Below are 19,232 nucleotides of genomic sequence, written 5' to 3' on the forward strand. Positions count from 1 at the left end.
CCAAGAATCACTCTGTGTGACCCCGATTTAGCCCACTGCAGTAAAATGTTAAAAATAATAAATGGATACAAGTTAGACTAAAGCCTTGTTCACACTTGCAGTTTGAAGTGACTCAAATAAAAAAAATGTGCATCTCAAATTCGAATCTGTTCTTTTTCCTGCAGTCTGAACTTACAAAGTATATGGAATCTGATATTTCAAGACACCACCCTAGGTGGTCTGAAATCAGATACAAATGTGATTCCTGGCCATGTGACTTGTGTCTGAAAGGTCAAATCTGACTTATTTGGCATATCTTGTTGACAAAAAAAACATTTTTCTTGAATGTAGGCTACTACACTGTCCCACAAACTCATCCTGTTGTCCCGCCTTTGGGTATTTTAAATGAGGTCACCCTAGTTGCCCTATTGCTCTCCCCTCCCCTCCACGCGCCTTGGTGAGGGGGCGGTCTCTCAGTAATTGATTCCAGCTGTTGTCAGAAGTGCTCGGGGACCCTTTCATTTGCTAAACTATCTGTACAGCCGGAAGAAAGGGGGAGTAGACCAGACCGTTTTGAAATACATTCCACGTACCGTTGGTCCATATATCGAGGCATTGGGTCGACTGGACAGCTGTTAATAAAATCCTGGTTTTTCGGGTCGTCTTGAGTCGATCAACGGGATCCATAGACTATGCTTTTTGACGTGCGTGGCTTGAATGTCTTGACTTACTCAAGGTTAGTGGATGATGTTGGTTGTGAAACAGTTTTGACCAAGTTTTTTTTCTTCTAGCCAGAGCAATGTATTTACTTTTAGATCACCAACAGCATCATACTCATGCACAAGCAGTCGTTGATGTATCCTGGTCCTTTTAAAACAGCCTTTATACTACGTATTTGTCCCATTGAATAATAATACAGGAGCCTAAAATTGGCTTTAGGTGGGCAATGGCATTATGCATCCTTGTGGAATGAAGTCTATTCCTGACAAAAAAACAACAACTATATTTTCAGAATTTTGACAGTTCTGGTGTTGGCTTTATTCAGCGTCCAGTCTGGAAATGGTCAGGTAAAACAGGCTTTTCTTTCTCTCGTGGTATTTCTTAAAGTGTGATGTCTGCCTGCCTGTCTGTCTGCCTGTCTGTCTGCCTGTCTGTTGTGCCTGTCTGTTGTGTCTGCCTGTCTGTTGTCTGCCTGTCTGCCTGTCTGCCTGCCTGTCTGTCTGTCTGTCTGTCTGCCTGTCTGCCTGCCTGTCTGTTGTGTCTGTCTGCCTGCCTGCCGGTCTGTCTGTCTGCCTGCCTGCCTGTCTGTCTGTCTGCCTGTCTGTTGTCTCTGTCTGTCTGTCTGCCTGTCTGTTGTCTCTGCCTGTCTGCCTGCCTGCCTGCCTGTCTGTCTGCCTGCCTGCCTGCCTGTCTGTCTGTCTGCCTGTCTGTTGTCTCTGCCTGTCTGCCTGCCTGTCTGTCTGCCTGTCTGCCTGCCTGTCTGTTGTGTCTGTCTGCCTGCCTGCCTGTCTGTCTGTCTGCCTGCCTGCCTGTCTGCGTTATATTCATTCCTGCACGGATCTGCAAAGAGATGAGTAAAGTGATGGACAGAAGTAGGCTACAGCTTCAGTGAAAGATTATAGAACGATGAACAAGATATGACAATGAATGAAACTAAGTTACTGCAATGTTCCAAGTGTTTCACGTTCTTCAAATTAAATCACCATAGCAAAACTGTAGTGATTGTTTTTGCTGTCACTCGGTGGTTGTCTGAATAATGCTCCTGGCCATCTGCTCTTTCCTACTCTGTCACGAAGACCTGCACAGAGGGGTTCGCCTATGACCGCAGAGCGAGAGTATGTGTTGGTGAGTTGAATCACTCCTATCCATTCATTCTGTATCTTTATAGGCTGTGTTTTGAAGGCAGGATCGTTTACTTTGTGTTCCACTCTGGAACAATAAAGTTAACCCCTTATTCTTACCGTAACTAACGTTCCTTCCTCTCTAGACATTGACGAGTGTCGTACGGTAGCGGACGCCTGCAGAGGGGACATGCAGTGTGTGAACCAGAACGGCGGCTATCTCTGCGTCCCCCGGGGGCTGTACAGCCAGCCTAGCTACCCCCGGGGTGGTGGTGGAGGGTCCCCATACCCTTACCCTCTGCCACCCCCTCCTGGCCCCGTGGCACCCAGCTACCCCATCGTAAGCCGGTCCGCTCCCTGCCTCCTGGGATACGCCCTGGCAGAAGATGGGACCTGTCATGGTGAGCACCAATTCAAAACAAACGTTTGCACAATGTTATGCCCTGTTGAAATTGTATCTTTTTCATGAATAGGCCCAGATGGGTTTATCAACTGTTGTTCCTGGTTGTTTTAAAGTACTACTAGTGTAGGTCAATAGTACTAGACTTGTAGTAAGCAGAAATTGGATTGAATCATACTATTACATTTAAGTGGGTCAAAACGTAATTGTTTTTCCTCATCACAGACAGAGTACAGACAAACCCAGATCCCGCCCTATACTTCTGTCATAACAGTGGTGAGGGGATGGAGGGCCTGGATGACTGTGTTTCCACTGGCTTATATTCATGGCTGCCAAGGGAAACCAGGCTTCCCCAGAAAATGGACCTAGAAATAAAATAATGTATCTTTCGTCTCTTCATCTGGTGGTCTTGGTGTGATAGTGGGCTCTTCATCTGGTGGTCTTGGTGGGATAGTGGTCTCTATATCTGGTGGTCTTGGTGGGATAGTGGTCTGTATATCTGGTAGTGGTCTTGGTGGGATAGTGGTCTGTATATCTGGTAGTGGTCTTGGTGGGATAGTGGTCTGTATATCTGGTAGTGGTCTTGGTGGGATAGTGGTCTATATATCTGGTAGGGGTCTTGGTGGGATAGTGGTCTGTATATCTGGTAGTGGTCTTGGTGGGATAGTGGTCTGTCTGTCTGGTAGTGGTCTTGGTGGGATAGTGGTCTGTATATCTGGTAGTGGTCTTGGTGGGATAGTGGTCTGTCCGTCTGGTAGTGGTCTTGGTTGGATAGTGGTCTGTATATCTGGTGGTGGTCTTGGTGGGATAGTGGTCTGTCTGTCTGGTAGTGGTCTTGGTGGGATAGTGGTCTGTATATCTGGTAGTGGTCTTGGTGGGATAGTGGTCTGTCTGTCTGTCTGTCTATCTGGTAGTGGGATAGTGGTCTGTCTGTCTATCTGGTAGTGGGATAGTGGTCTGTCTGTCTGTCTATCTGGTGGTGGGATAGTGGTCTGTCTGTCTGGTAGTGGGATAGTGGTCTGTCTGTCTATCTGGTAGTGGGATAGTGGTCTGTCTGTCTGGTAGTGGGATAGTGGTCTGTCTGTCTGTCTATCTGGTGGTGGGATAGTGGTCCTGAATGATGATTGTTAGTGGGCAGGGATGACTGTTAAAATGTGTTACAGGGACTTCTACAGCCACAGGTTAGCGTTGTTTAAGTCCATTTCGATATCTTGTTGAATGCCAAACATAGCTGCATTGACCACTTCAACAACAGCATTGCTTCTTTATTCCTAGTTCCTAATCTCCTTTTGTAGAATACATGTTTCATATCGACTCTAGTGGCAGCATCATGCTGTGGGGATATTTTTAAGTGGCAGGGACTGGGAGACTAGTCAGGATCGAGGGAAAGATGAACGGAGCAAAGTACAGAGAGATCCTTGATGAAAACCTGCTCCAGAGCACTCAGGACCTCAGACTGGGGCGAAGGTTCACCTTCCAACAGGACAACGACTCTAAGCAAACATCCAAGAAAACGCAGGAGTGGCTTCGGGACAAGTCTCTGAATGTCCTTGAGTGGCCCAGCCAGAGCCCGGACTTGAACCCGATCGAACATCTCCGGAGAGACCTGAAAATAGCTGTGCAGCAACGCTCCCCATCCAACCTGACAGAGCTTGAGAGGATCTGCAGAGAAGAATGGGAGAAACTCCCCAAATACAGTTCTGCCAAGCTTGTAGCGTCATACCCAAGAAGACTCGAGGCTGTAATCGCTGCCAAAGGTGCTTCAACAAAGTACTGAGTAAAGGGTCTGAATACTTATGTAAATGTGATATTTCAGCTTTTTATTTTTAATAAATTAGCAAACATTTCTAAAAACGTGTTTATGCTTTGTCATTATGGGGTATTGTGTGTAGATTGATGAGGGGGAAAAAATATTTAATCAATTTTAGAATAAGGCTGTAACGAAACACACTGTATTCACACCCCTTGACTTTTTCTACATTTTGTTTTGTTACAAAGATGGATTAAAATGGATTTAATTGTAATTTTATGTCAATGATCTACTCAAAATACTCTGTCAAACTGGAAGAGAAATTCTAACAGTTTGTAAAACATGAATGACAAATTAAACAAATATATCTTGATTTTTTTTATAAGTATTCAACCCCTGAGTCAATATATGTTAGAATCCACCTTTGGCAGTGATTACAGCTGTTTCTTTCTGAATTTGTCTCTAAGAGCTTTGCACACCTGGATTGTAGAATATTTGCACATTATTATTTTTAAATTCCTCAAGCTCTGTCAAGTTGGTTGTTGATCATTGCTAGAATGCCATTTTCAAGTCTTGCAATATATTTTCAAGCGGATTTAAGTCAAAACTGTAACTAGGCCTCTCAGGAACATTCACTGTCTTCTTGGTAAGCTACTCCAGTGTATATTTGGCCTTGTGTTTTAGGTTATTGTCCTGCTTGAAGGTGAATTAGTCTCCCAGTGTCTATTGGAAAGCACTGAACCAGGTTTTCCTCTATGATTTTCCCTGTGCTTAGCTCTATTCCGTTTCTTTTTATCCTAAAAAACTCCCCAGTCCTTGCCGATGACAAGCATACCCATAACATGATGCAGCCACCACCATGCTTAAACATATGTAGTGGTATAGTGATGTGTTGTGTTGAATTTGCCCGAAACATAACGCTTTGTATTCAGGACAAAGTTAATTTCTTTGCCACATTTCTGCAGTTTTATTTTAGTGCCTTATTGCAAACAAGTAGCATGTTTTGGAATATTTTTTTGCTGTACAGGCTTCCTTTTCACTCTGTCAATTAGGTTAGTATTGTGGAGTAACTACAATGTTGTTGATCCATCCTCGGTTTTCTCGTATCACAGCCATTATACTCTGTAACTGTTTTAAAGTCACCATTGGCATCATGGTGAAATCCCTGAGCGGTTTCCTTCCTCTCCGGCAACTGAGTTAGGAAGGACGCCTGTATCTTTGTAGTGATTGGGTGTATTGATACACCATCCAAAGTGTAATTAATAACTTCACCATGCTCAAAGGGATATTCAATGTCAGCTTAATTTTTAATTTTTTTTTACCAATAGGTGCTCTTCTTTGCGAGGCATTGGAAAACCTCAGTGGTCTTTGTGGTTGAATCTGTCTTTGAAATTCACTGCTCGACTGAGGGACCTTAAAATTACCTGTATGTGTGGGGTACAAAAATAATGTTAAACACTATTATTGCACACAGAGTGAGTCCATGTAACTTATGTGACTTGCGAAGCACATTTTTACTCCTGAACTTATTTAGGCTTGCCATAACAAAGGGGATGAATACTTATTGACCCCAAGACATTTCAGATTTTCATTTTTAATTAACTTGTAAACATTTCTAAAAGCATAATTCCACATTGACATTATCGGTTATTGTGTCTAGGCCAGTGACACAATCTCATTTTAATCCATTTTTTTAACATTAAAGGCTGTAACACAACAAAATGAGGAAACTTTACTGTAATGTCCTGTTAAACCAACGTTTACTGTAATGTACTGTTAAACCAACGTTTACTGTAATGTCCTGTTAAACCAACGTTTACTGTAATGTCCTGTTAAACCAACGTTTACTGTAATGTCCTGGTAAACCAACATTTACTGTAATGTACTGTTAAACCAACGTTTACTGTAATGTACTGTTAAACCAACGTTTACTGTAATGTACTGTTAAACCAACGTTTACTGTAATGTACTGTTAAACCAACGTTTACTGTAATGTACTGTTAAACCAACGTTTACTGTAATGTACTGTTAAACCAACGTTTACTGTAATGTACTGTTAAACCAACGTTTACTGTAATGTACTGTTAAACCAACGTTTACTGTAATGTCCTGTTAAACCAACGTTTACTGTAATGTACTGTTAAACCAACGTTTACTGTAATGTACTGTTAAACCAACGTTTACTGTAATGTACTGTTAAACCAACGTTTACTGTAATGTCCTGTTAAACCAACGTTTACTGTAATGTACTGTTAAACCAACGTTTACTGTAATGTCCTGTTAAACCAACGTTTACTGTAATGTCCTGTTAAACCAACGTTTACTGTAATGTACTGTTAAACCAACGTTTACTGTAATGTCCTGTTAAACCAACGTTTACTGTAATGTCCTGTTAAACCAACGTTTACTGTAATGTCCTGTTAAACCAACGTTTACTGTAATGTACTGTTAAACCAACGTTTACTGTAATGTACTGTTAAACCAACGTTTACTGTAATGTACTGTTAAACCAACGTTTACTGTAATGTCCTGTTAAACCAACGTTTACTGTAATGTCCTGTTAAACCAACGTTTACTGTAATGTCCTGTTAAACCAACGTTTACTGTAATGTCCTGTTAAACCAACGTTTACCGTAATGTACTGGTAAACCAACGTTTACCGTAATGTACTGTTAAACCAACGTTTACTGTAATGTCCTGTTAAACCAACGTTTACTGTAATGTCCTGTTAAACCAACGTTTACCGTAATGTCCTGTTAAACCAACGTTTACCGTAATGTACTGGTAAACCAACGTTTACTGTAATGTACTGTTAAACCAACGTTTACTGTAATGTACTGTTAAACCAACGTTTACTGTAATGTCCTGTTAAACCAACGTTTACTGTAATGTACTGTTAAACCAACGTTTACTGTAATGTACTGTTAAACCAACGTTTACCGTAATGTACAGGTTTTTCTAACAGTAAGTTACAGGTAACTGCTGGCTGCCAGTTAAGGACCATAAAGACGTTGGATAACCTCTAGCATTATATTGTGTCATCCTCTATTACAAATACGTCTGAAAGGACAACAATCCTCCTCCTTGAGCAAGATTGCGCAAGTGATCTGATACGCAGTTTGTGATTTTCAAAAGAATAACAGATGCCGGTTCACAAATAAACAAAGTGCCTTCTCCGTTGTTGTCTATACATTTGAAACTACCAGAGACCCCCCCATCAGTCTGTTAACATATTAGGTTTATGACCATATGCAGGTGGACTCGAAGCTCTGGAGACTTGGCGCTCTGAAAAGGTCTAAATTGTGACTCTCCAAGTTTATTCAGGGTAGTAAATAACATGGTCTAAATATGTCATGTTGGTTCAAGGGTTTACAAAAAAAACATGAAATGTTGGTCGCACTTTACTTTGAACCCTCTGTCGTAAGGCCTACATAACCCGTCGTAAGGCCTACATAACCCGTCGTAAGGCCTACATAACCCGTCGTAAGGCCTACATAACCCGTCGTAAGGCCTACATAACCCGTCGTAAGGCCTACATAACCAGTCGTAAGGCCTACATAACCAGTCGTAAAGCCTACATAACCCGTCGTAAGGCCTACATAACCAATCAATTTTATTTTATATAGCCCTTCTTACATCAGCTAATATCTCGAAGTGCTGTACAGAAACCCAGCCTAAAACCCCAAACAGCTAGTAATGCAGGTGTAGAAGCACGGTGGCTAGGAAAAACTCCCTAGAAAGGCAAAACCTAGGAAGAAACCTAGAGAGGAACCAGGCTATGAGGGGTGGCCAGTCCTCTTCTGGCTGTGCCAGGTGGAGATTATAACAGAACCATGCCAAGATGTTCAAAAATGTTCATAAGTGACAAGCATGGTCAAATAATAATCAGGAATAAATCTCAGTTGGCTTTTCATAGCCGATCATTAAGAGTTGAAAACAGCAGGTCTGGGACAGGTAGGGGTTCCATAACCGCAGGCAGAACAGTTGAAACTGGAATAGCAGCAAGGCCAGGCGGACTGGGGACAGCAAGGAGTCACCACGGCCGGTAGTCCCGACGTATGGTCCTAGGGCTCAGGTCTCTCAGTTGGCTTTTCATAGCCGATCATTAAGAGTTGAAAACAGCAGGTCTGGGACAGGTAGGGGTTTCGTAGCCGCAGGCAGAACAGTTGAAACTGGAATAGCAGCAAGGCCAGGCGGACTGGGGACAGCAAGGTGTCATCATGCCCGGTAGTCCTGACGTATGGTCCTAGGGCTCAGGTTCTCAGAGAGAAAGAGAGAACGAGAGAATTAGAGAGAGCATACTTAAATTCACACAGGACACTGGATAAGACAGGAGAAGTACTCCAGGTATAACCAACTAACCCCAGCCCCCCGACACATAAACTACTGCAGCATAAATACTGGAGGCTGAGACAGGAGCGGTCCGGAGACACTGTGGCCCCATCCGAAGAAACCCCCGGACAGGGCCAAACAGGAAGGATATAACCCCACCCACTCCGCCAAAGCACAGCCCCCGCACCACTAGAGGGATATCCCCAACCACCAACTTACAATCCTGAGACAAGGCCGAGTATAGCCCACAGAGGTCTCCACCACAGCACAAACCAAGGGGGGGGCGCCAACCCAGACAGGAAGATCACGTCAGTAACTCAACCCACTCAAGTGACGCACCCCTCCCAGGGACGGCATGAAAGAGCACCAGCAAGCCAGTGACTCAGCCCCTGCAACAGGGTTAGAGGCAGAGAACCCCAGTGGAGAGGGGAACCGGCCTGGCAGAGACAGCAAGGGCTGTTCGTTGCTCCAGCCTTTCCGTTCACCTTCACACTCCTGGGCCAGACTACACTCAATCATATGACCTACTGAAGAGATAAGTCTTCAGTAAAGACTTAAAGGTTGAGACCGAGTCTGCGTCTCTCACATGGGTAGGCAGACTGTTCCATAAAAATGGAGATCTATAGGAGAAAGCCCTGCCTCCCGCTGTTTGCTTAGAAATTCTAGGGACAATTAGGAGGCCTGCGTCTTGTGACCGTAGCGTACGTATTGGTATGTACGGCAGGACCAACTCGGAAAGATAGGTAGGAGCAAGCCCATGTAACGCTTTATAGGTTAACAGTAAAACCTTGAAATCAGCCCTTGCCTTAACAGGAAGCCAGTGTAGGGAAGCTAGCACTGGAGTAATATGATCAAATTTCTTGGTTCTAGTCAGGATTCTAGCAGCCGTATTTAGCACTAACTGAAGTTTATTTAGTGCTTTATCCGGGTAGCCGGAAAATAGAGCATTGCAGTAGTCTAACCTAGAAGTAACAAATGCATGGATTAATTTTTCTGCATCATTTTTGGACAGAAAATTTCTGATTTTTGCAATGTTACGTAGATGGAAAAAAGCTGTCCTTGAAACAGTCTTGATATGTTCGTCAAAAGAGAGATCAGGGTCAAGAGTAACGCCTAGGTCCTTCACAGTTTTATTTGAGACGACTTTACAACCATCAAGATTAATTGTCAGATTTAACAGAAGATCTCTTTGTTTCTTGGGACCTAGAACAAGCATCTCTGTTTTGTCCGAGTTTAAAAGTAAAACGTTTTCAGCCATCCACTTCCTTATGTCTGAAACACAGGCTTCTAGCGAGGGCAATTTTGGGGCTTCACCATGCTTCATTGAAATGTACAGCTGTGTGTCATCCGCATAGCAGTGAAAGTTAACATTATGTTTTCGAATAACATCCCCAAGAGGTAAAATATATAGTGAAAACAATAGTGGTCCTAAAACGGAACCTTGAGGAACACCGAAATGTACAGTTGATTTGTCGGAGGACAGACCATTCACAGAGACAAACTGATATCTTTCCGACAGGTAGGATCTAAACCAGGCCAGAACTTGTCCGTGTAGACCAATTTGGGTTTCCAGTCTCTCCAAAAGAATGTGGTGATCGATGGTGTCAAAGGCAGCACTAAGGTCTAGTAGCACGAGGACAGATGCAGAGCCTCGGTCTGACGCCATTAAAAGGTCATTTACCACCTTCACAAGTGCAGTCTCAGTGCTATGATGGGGTCTAAAACCAGACTGAAGCATTTCGTATACATTGTTTGTCTTCAGAAAGGCAGTGAGTTGCTGCGCAACAGCTTTTTCTAAAATTTTTGAGAGGAATGGAAGATTCGATATAGGCCGATAGTTTTTTATATTTTCCGGGTCAAGGTTTGGCTTTTTCAAGAGAGGCTTTATCACTGCCACTTTTAGTGAGTTTGGTACACATCCGGTGGATAGAGAGCTGTTTATTATGTTCAACATAGGAGGGCCAAGCACAGGAAGCAGCTCCTTCAGCAGTTTAGTAGGAATAGGATCCAGTATGCAGCTTGAAGGTTTAGAGGCCATGATTATTTTCATCATTGTGTCAAGAGATATAGTACTAAAACACTTAAGTGTCTCTCCCGATCCCAGGCCCTCGCAGAGCTGTGCAGATCCAGGACAGCTAAGCCCTGGAGGAATACGCAGATTCAAAGAGGAGTCCGTAATTTGCTTTCTAATGGTCATGATCTTTTCCTCAAAGAAGTTCATGAATTTATCACTGCTGAAGTGAAAGCCATCCTCTCTTGGGGAATGCTGCTTTTTAGTTAGCTTTGCAACAGTATCAAAAAGAAATTTTGGATTGTTCTTATTTTCCTCGATTAAGTTGGAAAAGTAGGATGATCGAGCAGCAGTGAGGGCTCTTCGGTACTGCACGGTACTGTCTTTCCAAGCTAGTCGGAAGACTTCCAGTTTGGTGTGGCGCCATTTCCGTTCCAATTTCCTGGAAGCTTGCTTCAAAGCTCGGGTATTTTCTGTATACCAGGGAGCTAGTTTCTTATGACAAATGTTTTTCGTTTTTAGGGGTGCAACTGCATCTAGGGTATTGCGCAAGGTTAAATTGAGTTCCTCAGTTAAGTGGTTAACTGATTTTTGTCCTCTGACGTCCTTGGGTAGGCAGAAGGAGTCTGGAAGGGCATCAATGAATTTTTGTGTTGTCTGAGAATTTATAGCACGACTTTTGATGCTCCTTGGTTGGGGTCTGAGCAGATTATTTGTTGCGATTGCAAACGTAATAAAATGGTGGTCCGATAGTCCGTCGTAAAGCCTACATAACCCGTCGTAAAGCCTACATAACCCGTCGTAAAGCCTACATAACCCGTCGTAAGGCCTACATAACCCGTCGTAAAGCCTACATAACCCGTCGTAAAGCCTACATAACCCGTCGTAAGGCCTACATAACCCGTCGTAAGGCCTACATAACCCGTCGTAAGGCCTACATAACCCGTCGTAAGGCCTACATAACCCGTCGTAAGGCCTACATAACCCGTCGTAAGGCCTACATAACCCGTCGTAAAGCCTACATAACCCGTCGTAAGGCCTACATAACCCGTCGTAAAGCCTACATAACCCGTCGTAAAGCCTACATAACCCGTCGTAAAGCCTACATAACCCGTCGTAACCATTACATAAGAGATGTTATGAACAGTAATGACAGCTGATATCATCTTACTGACTTTAAACTGCTATGACACAAAGGCAGCGTCCCAAATCGCACCCTATTCCCTATGTAGTGCACTACTCACAGGGGCTCTGGTAGAAAGTAGTGCACCTACATAGGGAATAGGGTCCCATTTGGGACTCACCCTTTCTACACTACACACACACACACACACACACACACACACACACAAGGCGCAGGTAAGCTGGTTGTCCAACGATATGCCACCGATAGGTCTTCATCATGCATTTCATGAGTGTGGTGTCATCATCTGGTGTGGTGTACTGTAGGTTCACTGGATAACTATATAGGGTTGTATTTAGAATCATTCCTATTTTCTTATCTATTTTTATGTTTTTTTGTATCTACTTTATCTCTGCTCTATTTTCTCCTCATCTCTTCCCCCCCCCCCCTCTTCTCTTCCCTTCTCTCTCTCCTCTCCGCATCGTCCTCCTCCTCTATCTCCTTGTGGGTTTGGGTTCGGGCCGCCCATGAACCAGTCTATATAAGGAGCTGAACTGAAACGCTCCCATAGTGTGTTACACAGTTCAGCCTCTCTCTCTGAGTTACTACACATGGTCAGTCTCTCTCTCTCTCTCTCTCTCTCTCTCTCTCTGAGTTACTACACATGGTCAGCCTCTCTCTCTCTCTCTGAGTTACTACACATGGTCAGCCTCTCTCTCTCTCTCTGAGTTACTACACATGGTCAGCCTCTCTCTCTCTCTGAGTTACTACACATGGTCAGCCTCTCTCTCTCTCTCTCTCTCTGAGTTACTACACATGGTCAGCCTCTCTCTCTCTCTCTGAGTTACTACACATGGTCAGCCTCTCTCTCTCTCTGAGTTACTACACATGGTCAGCCTCTCTCTCTCTCTCTGAGTTACTACACATGGTCAGCCTCTCTCTCTCTGAGTTACTACACATGGTCAGCCTCTCTCTCTCTCTGAGTTACTACACATGGTCAGCCTCTCTCTCTCTCTGAGTTACTACACATGGTCAGCCTCCCTCCCTCTCTCTCTCTGAGTTACTACACATGGTCAGCCTCTCTCTCTCTCTCTCTCTCTCTGAGTTACTACACATGGTCAGCCTCTCTCTCTCTCTGAGTTACTACACATGGTCAGCCTCTCTCTCTGAGTTACTACACATGGTCAGCCTCTCTCTCTATCTCTCTCTCTCTGAGTTACTACACATGGTCAGCCTCTCTCTCTCTCTCTGAGTTACTACACATGGTCAGCCTCTCTCTCTGAGTTACTATACATGGTCAGCCTCTCTCTCTCTGAGTTACTACACATGGTCAGCCTCTCTCTCTCTCTGAGTTACTATACATGGTCAGCCTCTCTCTCTCTCTCTGAGTTACTACACATGGTCAGCCTCTCTCTCTCTCTCTCTGAGTTACTACACATGGTCAGCCTCTCTCTCTCTCTCTCTCTCTCTCTCTGAGTTACTACACATGGTCAGCCTCTCTCTCTCTCTCTCTCTCTCTGAGTTACTACACATGGTCAGCCTCTCTCTCTCTCTGAGTTACTACACATGGTCAGCCTCTCTCTCTCTCTCTCTGAGTTACTACACATGGTCAGCCTCTCTCTCTCTCTGAGTTACTACACATGGTCAGCCTCTCTCTCTCTCTGAGTTACTACACATGGTCAGCCTCTCTCTCTGAGTTACTACACATGGTCAGCCTCTCTCTCTCTCTCTCTGAGTTACTACACATGGTCAGCCTCTCGCTCTCTCTGAGTTACTACACATGGTCAGCCTCTCTCTCTCTCTCTCTCTGAGTTACTACACATGGTCAGCCTCTCTCTCTGAGTTACTACACATGGTCAGCCTCTCTCTCTGAGTTACTACACATGGTCAGCCTCTCTCTCTGTCTGAGTTACTACACATGGTCAGCCTCTCTCTCTCTCTCTGAGTTACTACACATGGTCAGCCTCTCTCTCTGAGTTACTACACATGGTCAGCCTCTCTCTCTGTCTGAGTTACTACACATGGTCAGCCTCTCTCTCTCTCTCTGAGTTACTACACATGGTCAGCCTCTCTCTCTGAGTTACTACACATGGTCAGCCTCTCTCTCTGTCTGAGTTACTACACATGGTCAGCCTCTCTCTCTCTCTCTGAGTTACTACACATGGTCAGCCTCTCTCTCTGAGTTACTACACATGGTCAGCCTCTCTCTCTGAGTTACTACACATGGTCAGCCTCTCTCTCTCTCTGAGTTACTACACATGGTCAGCCTCTCTCTCTCTGAGTTACTACACATGGTCAGCCTCTCTCTCTCTCTCTCTCTCTCTGAGTTACTACACATGGTCAGCCTCTCTCTCTGAGTTACTACACATGGTCAGCCTCTCTCTCTGAGTTACTACACATGGTCAGCCTCTCTCTCTCTCTGAGTTACTACACATGGTCAGCCTCTCTCTCTCTCTCTGAGTTACTACACATGGTCAGCCTCTCTCTCTCTCTCTCTGAGTTACTACACATGGTCAGCCTCTCTCTCTGAGTTACTACACATGGTCAGCCTCTCTCTCTGAGTTACTACACATGGTCAGCCTCTCTCTCTGAGTTACTACACATGGTCAGCCTCTCTCTCTCTCTGAGTTACTACACATGGTCAGCCTCTCTCTCTCTCTGTCTGAGTTACTACACATGGTCAGCCTCTCTCTCTGAGTTACTACACATGGTCAGCCTCTCTCTCTGAGTTACTACACATGGTCAGCCTCTCTCTCTGAGTTACTACACATGGTCAGTCTCTCTCTCTCTCTCTGAGTTACTACACATGGTCAGCCTCTCTCTGAGTTACTACACATGGTCAGCCTCTCTCTCTCTGAGTTACTACACATGGTCAGCCTCTCTCTCTCTCTCTCTCTCTCTGAGTTACTACACATGGTCAGCCTCTCTCTCTCTCTCTCTCTCTCTGAGTTACTACACATGGTCAGCCTCTCTCTCTCTCTGAGTTACTACACATGGTCAGCCTCTCTCTCTCTCTGAGTTACTACACATGGTCAGCCTCTCTCTCTCTCTGAGTTACTACACATGGTCAGCCTCTCTCTCTCTCTCTGAGTTACTACACATGGTCAGCCTCTCTCTCTGAGTTACTACACATGGTCAGCCTCTCTCTCTGAGTTACTACACATGGTCAGCCTCTCTCTCTCTCTGAGTTACTACACATGGTCAGCCTCTCTCTCTCTCTCTCTCTCTCTCTCTCTCTCTCTCTGAGTTACTACACATGGTCAGCCTCTCTCTCTCTCTCTCTCTCTCTGAGTTACTACACATGGTCAGCCTCTCTCTATCTCTCTCTCTCTGAGTTACTACACATGGTCAGCCTCTCTCTCTCTGAGTTACTACACATGGTCAGCCTCTCTCTCTCTCTGAGTTACTACACATGGTCAGCCTCTCTCTCTCTCTCTCTCTCTCTCTCTCTCTCTCTCTCTGAGTTACTACACATGGTCAGCCTCTCTCTCTCTCTCTGAGTTACTACACATGGTCAGCCTCTCTCTCTCTCTGAGTTACTACACATGGTCAGCCTCTCTCTCTCTCTCTGAGTTACTACACATGGTCAGCCTCTCTCTCTGAGTTACTACACATGGTCAGCCTCTCTCTCTCTCTGAGTTACTACACATGGTCAGCCTCTCTCTCTCTCTCTGAGTTACTACACATGGTCAGCCTCTCTCTCTCTCTCTCTCTCTCTCTCTCTCTCTGAGTTACTACACATGGTCAGCCTCTCTCTCTCTCTCTCTCTCTGAGTTACTACACATGGTCAGCCTGTCTCTCTCTCTCTCTCTGAGTTACTACACATGGTCAGCCTCTCTCTCTCTCTCTCTGAGTTACTACACATGGTCAGCCTCTCTCTCTCTCTCTCTCTGAGTTACTACACATGGTCAGCCTCTCTCTCTCTCTGAGTTACTACACATGGTCAGCCTCTCTCTCTCTCTCTCTCTGAGTTACTACACATGGTCAGCCTCTCTCTCTCTCTCTCTCTGAGTTACTACACATGGTCAGCCTCTCTCTCTCTCTCTCTCTGAGTTACTACACATGGTCAGCCTCTCTCTCTCTCTCTCTCTGAGTTACTACACATGGTCAGCCTCTCTCTCTCTCTCTCTCTGAGTTACTACACATGGTCAGCCTCTCTCTCTCTCTCTCTCTGAGTTACTACACATGGTCAGCCTGTCTCTCTCTCTCTCTCTGAGTTACTACACATGGTCAGCCTCTCTCTCTCTCTCTCTGAGTTACTACACATGGTCAGCCTCTCTCTCTCTCTCTCTCTGAGTTACTACACATGGTCAGCCTCTCTCTCTCTCTGAGTTACTACACATGGTCAGCCTCTCTCTCTCTCTCTCTCTGAGTTACTACACATGGTCAGCCTCTCTCTCTCTCTCTCTCTGAGTTACTACACATGGTCAGCCTCTCTCTCTCTCTCTCTCTGAGTTACTACACATGGTCAGCCTCTCTCTCTCTCTGAGTTACTACACATGGTCAGCCTCTCTCTCTGAGTTACTACACATGGTCAGCCTCTCTCTCTCTCTCTGAGTTACTACACATGGTCAGCCTCTCTCTCTCTCTCTCTCTCTCTCTCTCTCTCTATCTCTCTCTCTGAGTTACTACACATGGTCAGCCTCTCTCTCTCTCTCTCTCTGAGTTACTACACATGGTCAGCCTCTCTCTCTCTCTGAGTTACTACACATGGTCAGCCTCTCTCTCTCTCTGAGTTACTACACATGGTCAGCCTCTCTCTCTCTCTCTGAGTTACTACACATGGTCAGCCTCTCTCTCTCTCTGAGTTACTACACATGGTCAGCCTCTCTCTCTCTCTGAGTTACTACACATGGTCAGCCTCTCTCTCTCTCTCTGAGTTACTACACATGGTCAGCCTCTCTCTCTCTCTCTGAGTTACTACACATGGTCAGCCTCTCTCTCTCTCTCTGAGTTACTACACATGGTCAGCCTCTCTCTCTCTCTGAGTTACTACACATGGTCAGCCTCTCTCTCTCTCTCTGAGTTACTACACATGGTCAGCCTCTCTCTCTCTCTCTCTCTCTCTCTCTCTCTGAGTTACTACACATGGTCAGCCTCTCTCTCTCTCTCTCTCTCTGAGTTACTACACATGGTCAGCCGCTCTCTATCTCTCTCTCTCTGAGTTACTACACATGGTCAGCCTCTCTCTCTCTCTCTCTCTGAGTTACTACACATGGTCAGCCTCTATCTCTCTCTCTCTCTGAACTCTCACTACCATACTGAGACAGACAGGGTTCAAACATGATTCGAAGTCTTTCAACTACTTTTAGTGTTCTCTTCTTTTGAACTGTTCTATTGGTTCCATTGCAACTGGCACGCTCAGTCAAGCACAGATACACTATTAGTAAATTATTGTGAATAGTATTTGAACCCAGGTCTGCCTGAGAGTGTATGGTGTTTTAACTGTTAGCAGGTGCTAGTTAGAGTAGCAGCAGTGTAAAAACAAAGGGAGGGGGGGGGGGGTCAATGTAAATAGTCCGGGTGGCAATTTGATTAATTGTTCAGCAGTCTTATGGCTTGGGGGTAGAAGCTGTTAAGGAGCCTTTTGGTCCTAGACTTAGTGCTCCGGTACCGCTTGCCGTGCGGTACAAGAGAGAACAGTCTATGACTTGGGTGACTGGAGTCTTTGACAATTTTTGGGGCCTTCCTCTGACACCGCCTGGTATAGAGGTCCTGGATGGCAGGAAGCTTGGCCCCAGTGATGTACTGGGCCGTACGCACTACCCTCTGTAGCGCCTTACGGTCAGATGCCGACCAGGCGGTGATGCAACCGGTCAGGATGCTCTCGATGGTGCAGCTGTAGAACTATTTGAGGATCTTGGGACCCAAGCCAAATCTTTTCAATCTCCTGAGGGGGAAAAGGTGTTGTCGTGCCCTCTTCACAACTGTCTTGGTGTGTTTGGACCATGATAGTTTGTTGGTGATGTGGACACCAAGGAACTTAACTCTCGACCCGCTCCACTTCAGCCCCGTCGATGTTAATGGGGGCCTGTTCGGCCCTCCTTTTCCTATAGTCCACGATCAGCTCCTTTGTCTTGCTCACGTTGAGGGAGAGGTTGTTGTCCTGGCACCACACGGCCAGGTCTCTGACCTCCTCCCTATAGGCTGTCTCGTCGTTGTCGGTAATCAGGCCTACCACTGTTGTGTCGTCAGCAAACTTAATGATGGTGTTGGAGTCGTGGGTGAACAGGGAGTACAGGAGGGGACTAAGCACGCACCCCTGAGGAGCCCCAGTGTTGAGGATCAGCGTGGCAGAAGTGTTGTTGCCTACCCTTACCACCTGGGGGAGCCCGTCAGGAAGTCTAGGATCCAGTTGCAGAGGGAGGTGTTTAGTCCCAGAGGCAGAGGGAGGTGTTTAGTCCTTAGCTTAGTGATGAGCTTTGTGGGCACTATGGTGTTGAACGCTGAGCTGTAGTCAATGAACAGCATTCTCACATAGGTGTTCCTTTTGTCCAGGTGGGAAAGGGCAGTGTGGAGTGAGATTAAGATTGCGTCATCCGTGGATCTGTTGGGGCGGTATGCGAATTGGAGTGGGTCTAGGGTTTCTGGGATGATGGTGTTGATGTGAGCCATGACCAGCCTTTCAAACCACTTTACATTTTACATTTTTAGTCATTTAGCAGACGCTCTTATCCAGAGCGACTTACAGTTAGTGCATACATTATGGCTACCGACGTGAGTGCTACGGGGCGGTAGTCATTTAGGCAGGTTATCTTCACTTTCTTGGCCACAGGGACTATGGTGGTCTGTTTGAAACATGTTGGTATTACAGACTCGGTCAGGGAGAGGTTGAAAATGTTGACCAACACTTGCCAGTTGGTCAGCGCATGCTTTGAGTAAATGTCCTGATAATCCATCTGGCCCCGCGGCTTTGTGAATGTTGACCTGTTTAAAGGTCTTGCTCACATCTGCTACGGAGAGCGTGATCACACAGTCGTCCGGAACAGCTGGTGCTCTCATGCATGCTTCAGTGTTGCTTGCCTTGAAGCGAGCATAAAAAGCATTTAGCTCGTCTGGTAGGCTCGCGTCACTGGGCAGCTCGCGGCTGGGTTTCCCTTTGTAGTCCGTAATATTTTTCAAGCCCTGCCACATCCAAAGAGCGTCATAGCCGGTGTAGTAGGATTCGATCTTAGTCCTGTATTGACGCTTTACCTGTTTGATGGTTCGTCTGAGGGCATAGCGGGATTTCTTATAAGCGTCCGGATTAGTGTCCCGCTCCTTGAAAGCGGCAGCTCTAGCCTTTAGCTCGGTGCGGATGTTGCCTGTAATCCATGGCTTCTGGTTGGGATATGTAGGTACGGTTACTGTGGGGACGATGTAGTCGATGCACTTATTGATGAAGCCGGTGACTGAGGTGGTATACTCCTCAATGCCATTGGATGAATCCCGGAACATATTCCAGTCTGTGCAGCAAAACAGTCCTGTAGCTTAGCATCTGTGTCATCTGACCACTTCTTTATTGACCGAGTTTCCCTGCATTAATGTCTCTGGCCACTAGGAGCGCCGCCTGTGACACGCTGGTGGAAATTAGCTGCCTGTTTTAAAGAAGAACGCTTATCTTAGCTGGAGTTCAGGCTCCTCCTGACTTCTCTATTTCTCGGTCTCTCTCTCGCTCTCTCTTAAAAGGACTTCATTGTCTTAGGACCATAAACTGTTTGGCATTTTGATTTGTGAGGACATGTGGAAACGTAGGGCAGTGTCGATGTGCCTTTGAGCAAGGCACTTAACCCTAATTGCTCTGGATAAGAGCGTCT

The 19,232-nt window shown here is 45.5% G+C and overlaps 1 protein-coding gene across 1 annotated transcript in view; it reads left to right on the forward strand.

Annotated features, from left to right (window-relative positions):
- Window positions 1-815: 815 nt before the first annotated feature.
- Window positions 816-19,232, forward strand: part of fbln5 (fibulin 5) — a gene marked incomplete at its 5' end in the record, with an annotated part of 45,643 nt that continues 27,226 nt past the window's right edge. Inside the window, 4 exons of the mRNA XM_084144518.1 lie at window positions 816-835; window positions 992-1,046; window positions 1,776-1,824; window positions 1,967-2,221. Coding sequence (XP_084000644.1) covers window positions 816-835; window positions 992-1,046; window positions 1,776-1,824; window positions 1,967-2,221 — 379 coding nt within the window. The remainder of the gene's footprint in view (window positions 836-991; window positions 1,047-1,775; window positions 1,825-1,966; window positions 2,222-19,232) is intronic.

The sequence above is a fragment of the Coregonus lavaretus genome, assembly GCF_964263955.1.
Source record: "Coregonus lavaretus genome assembly, chromosome: 27".
Classification (NCBI taxonomy): domain Eukaryota; kingdom Metazoa; phylum Chordata; class Actinopteri; order Salmoniformes; family Salmonidae; genus Coregonus; species Coregonus lavaretus.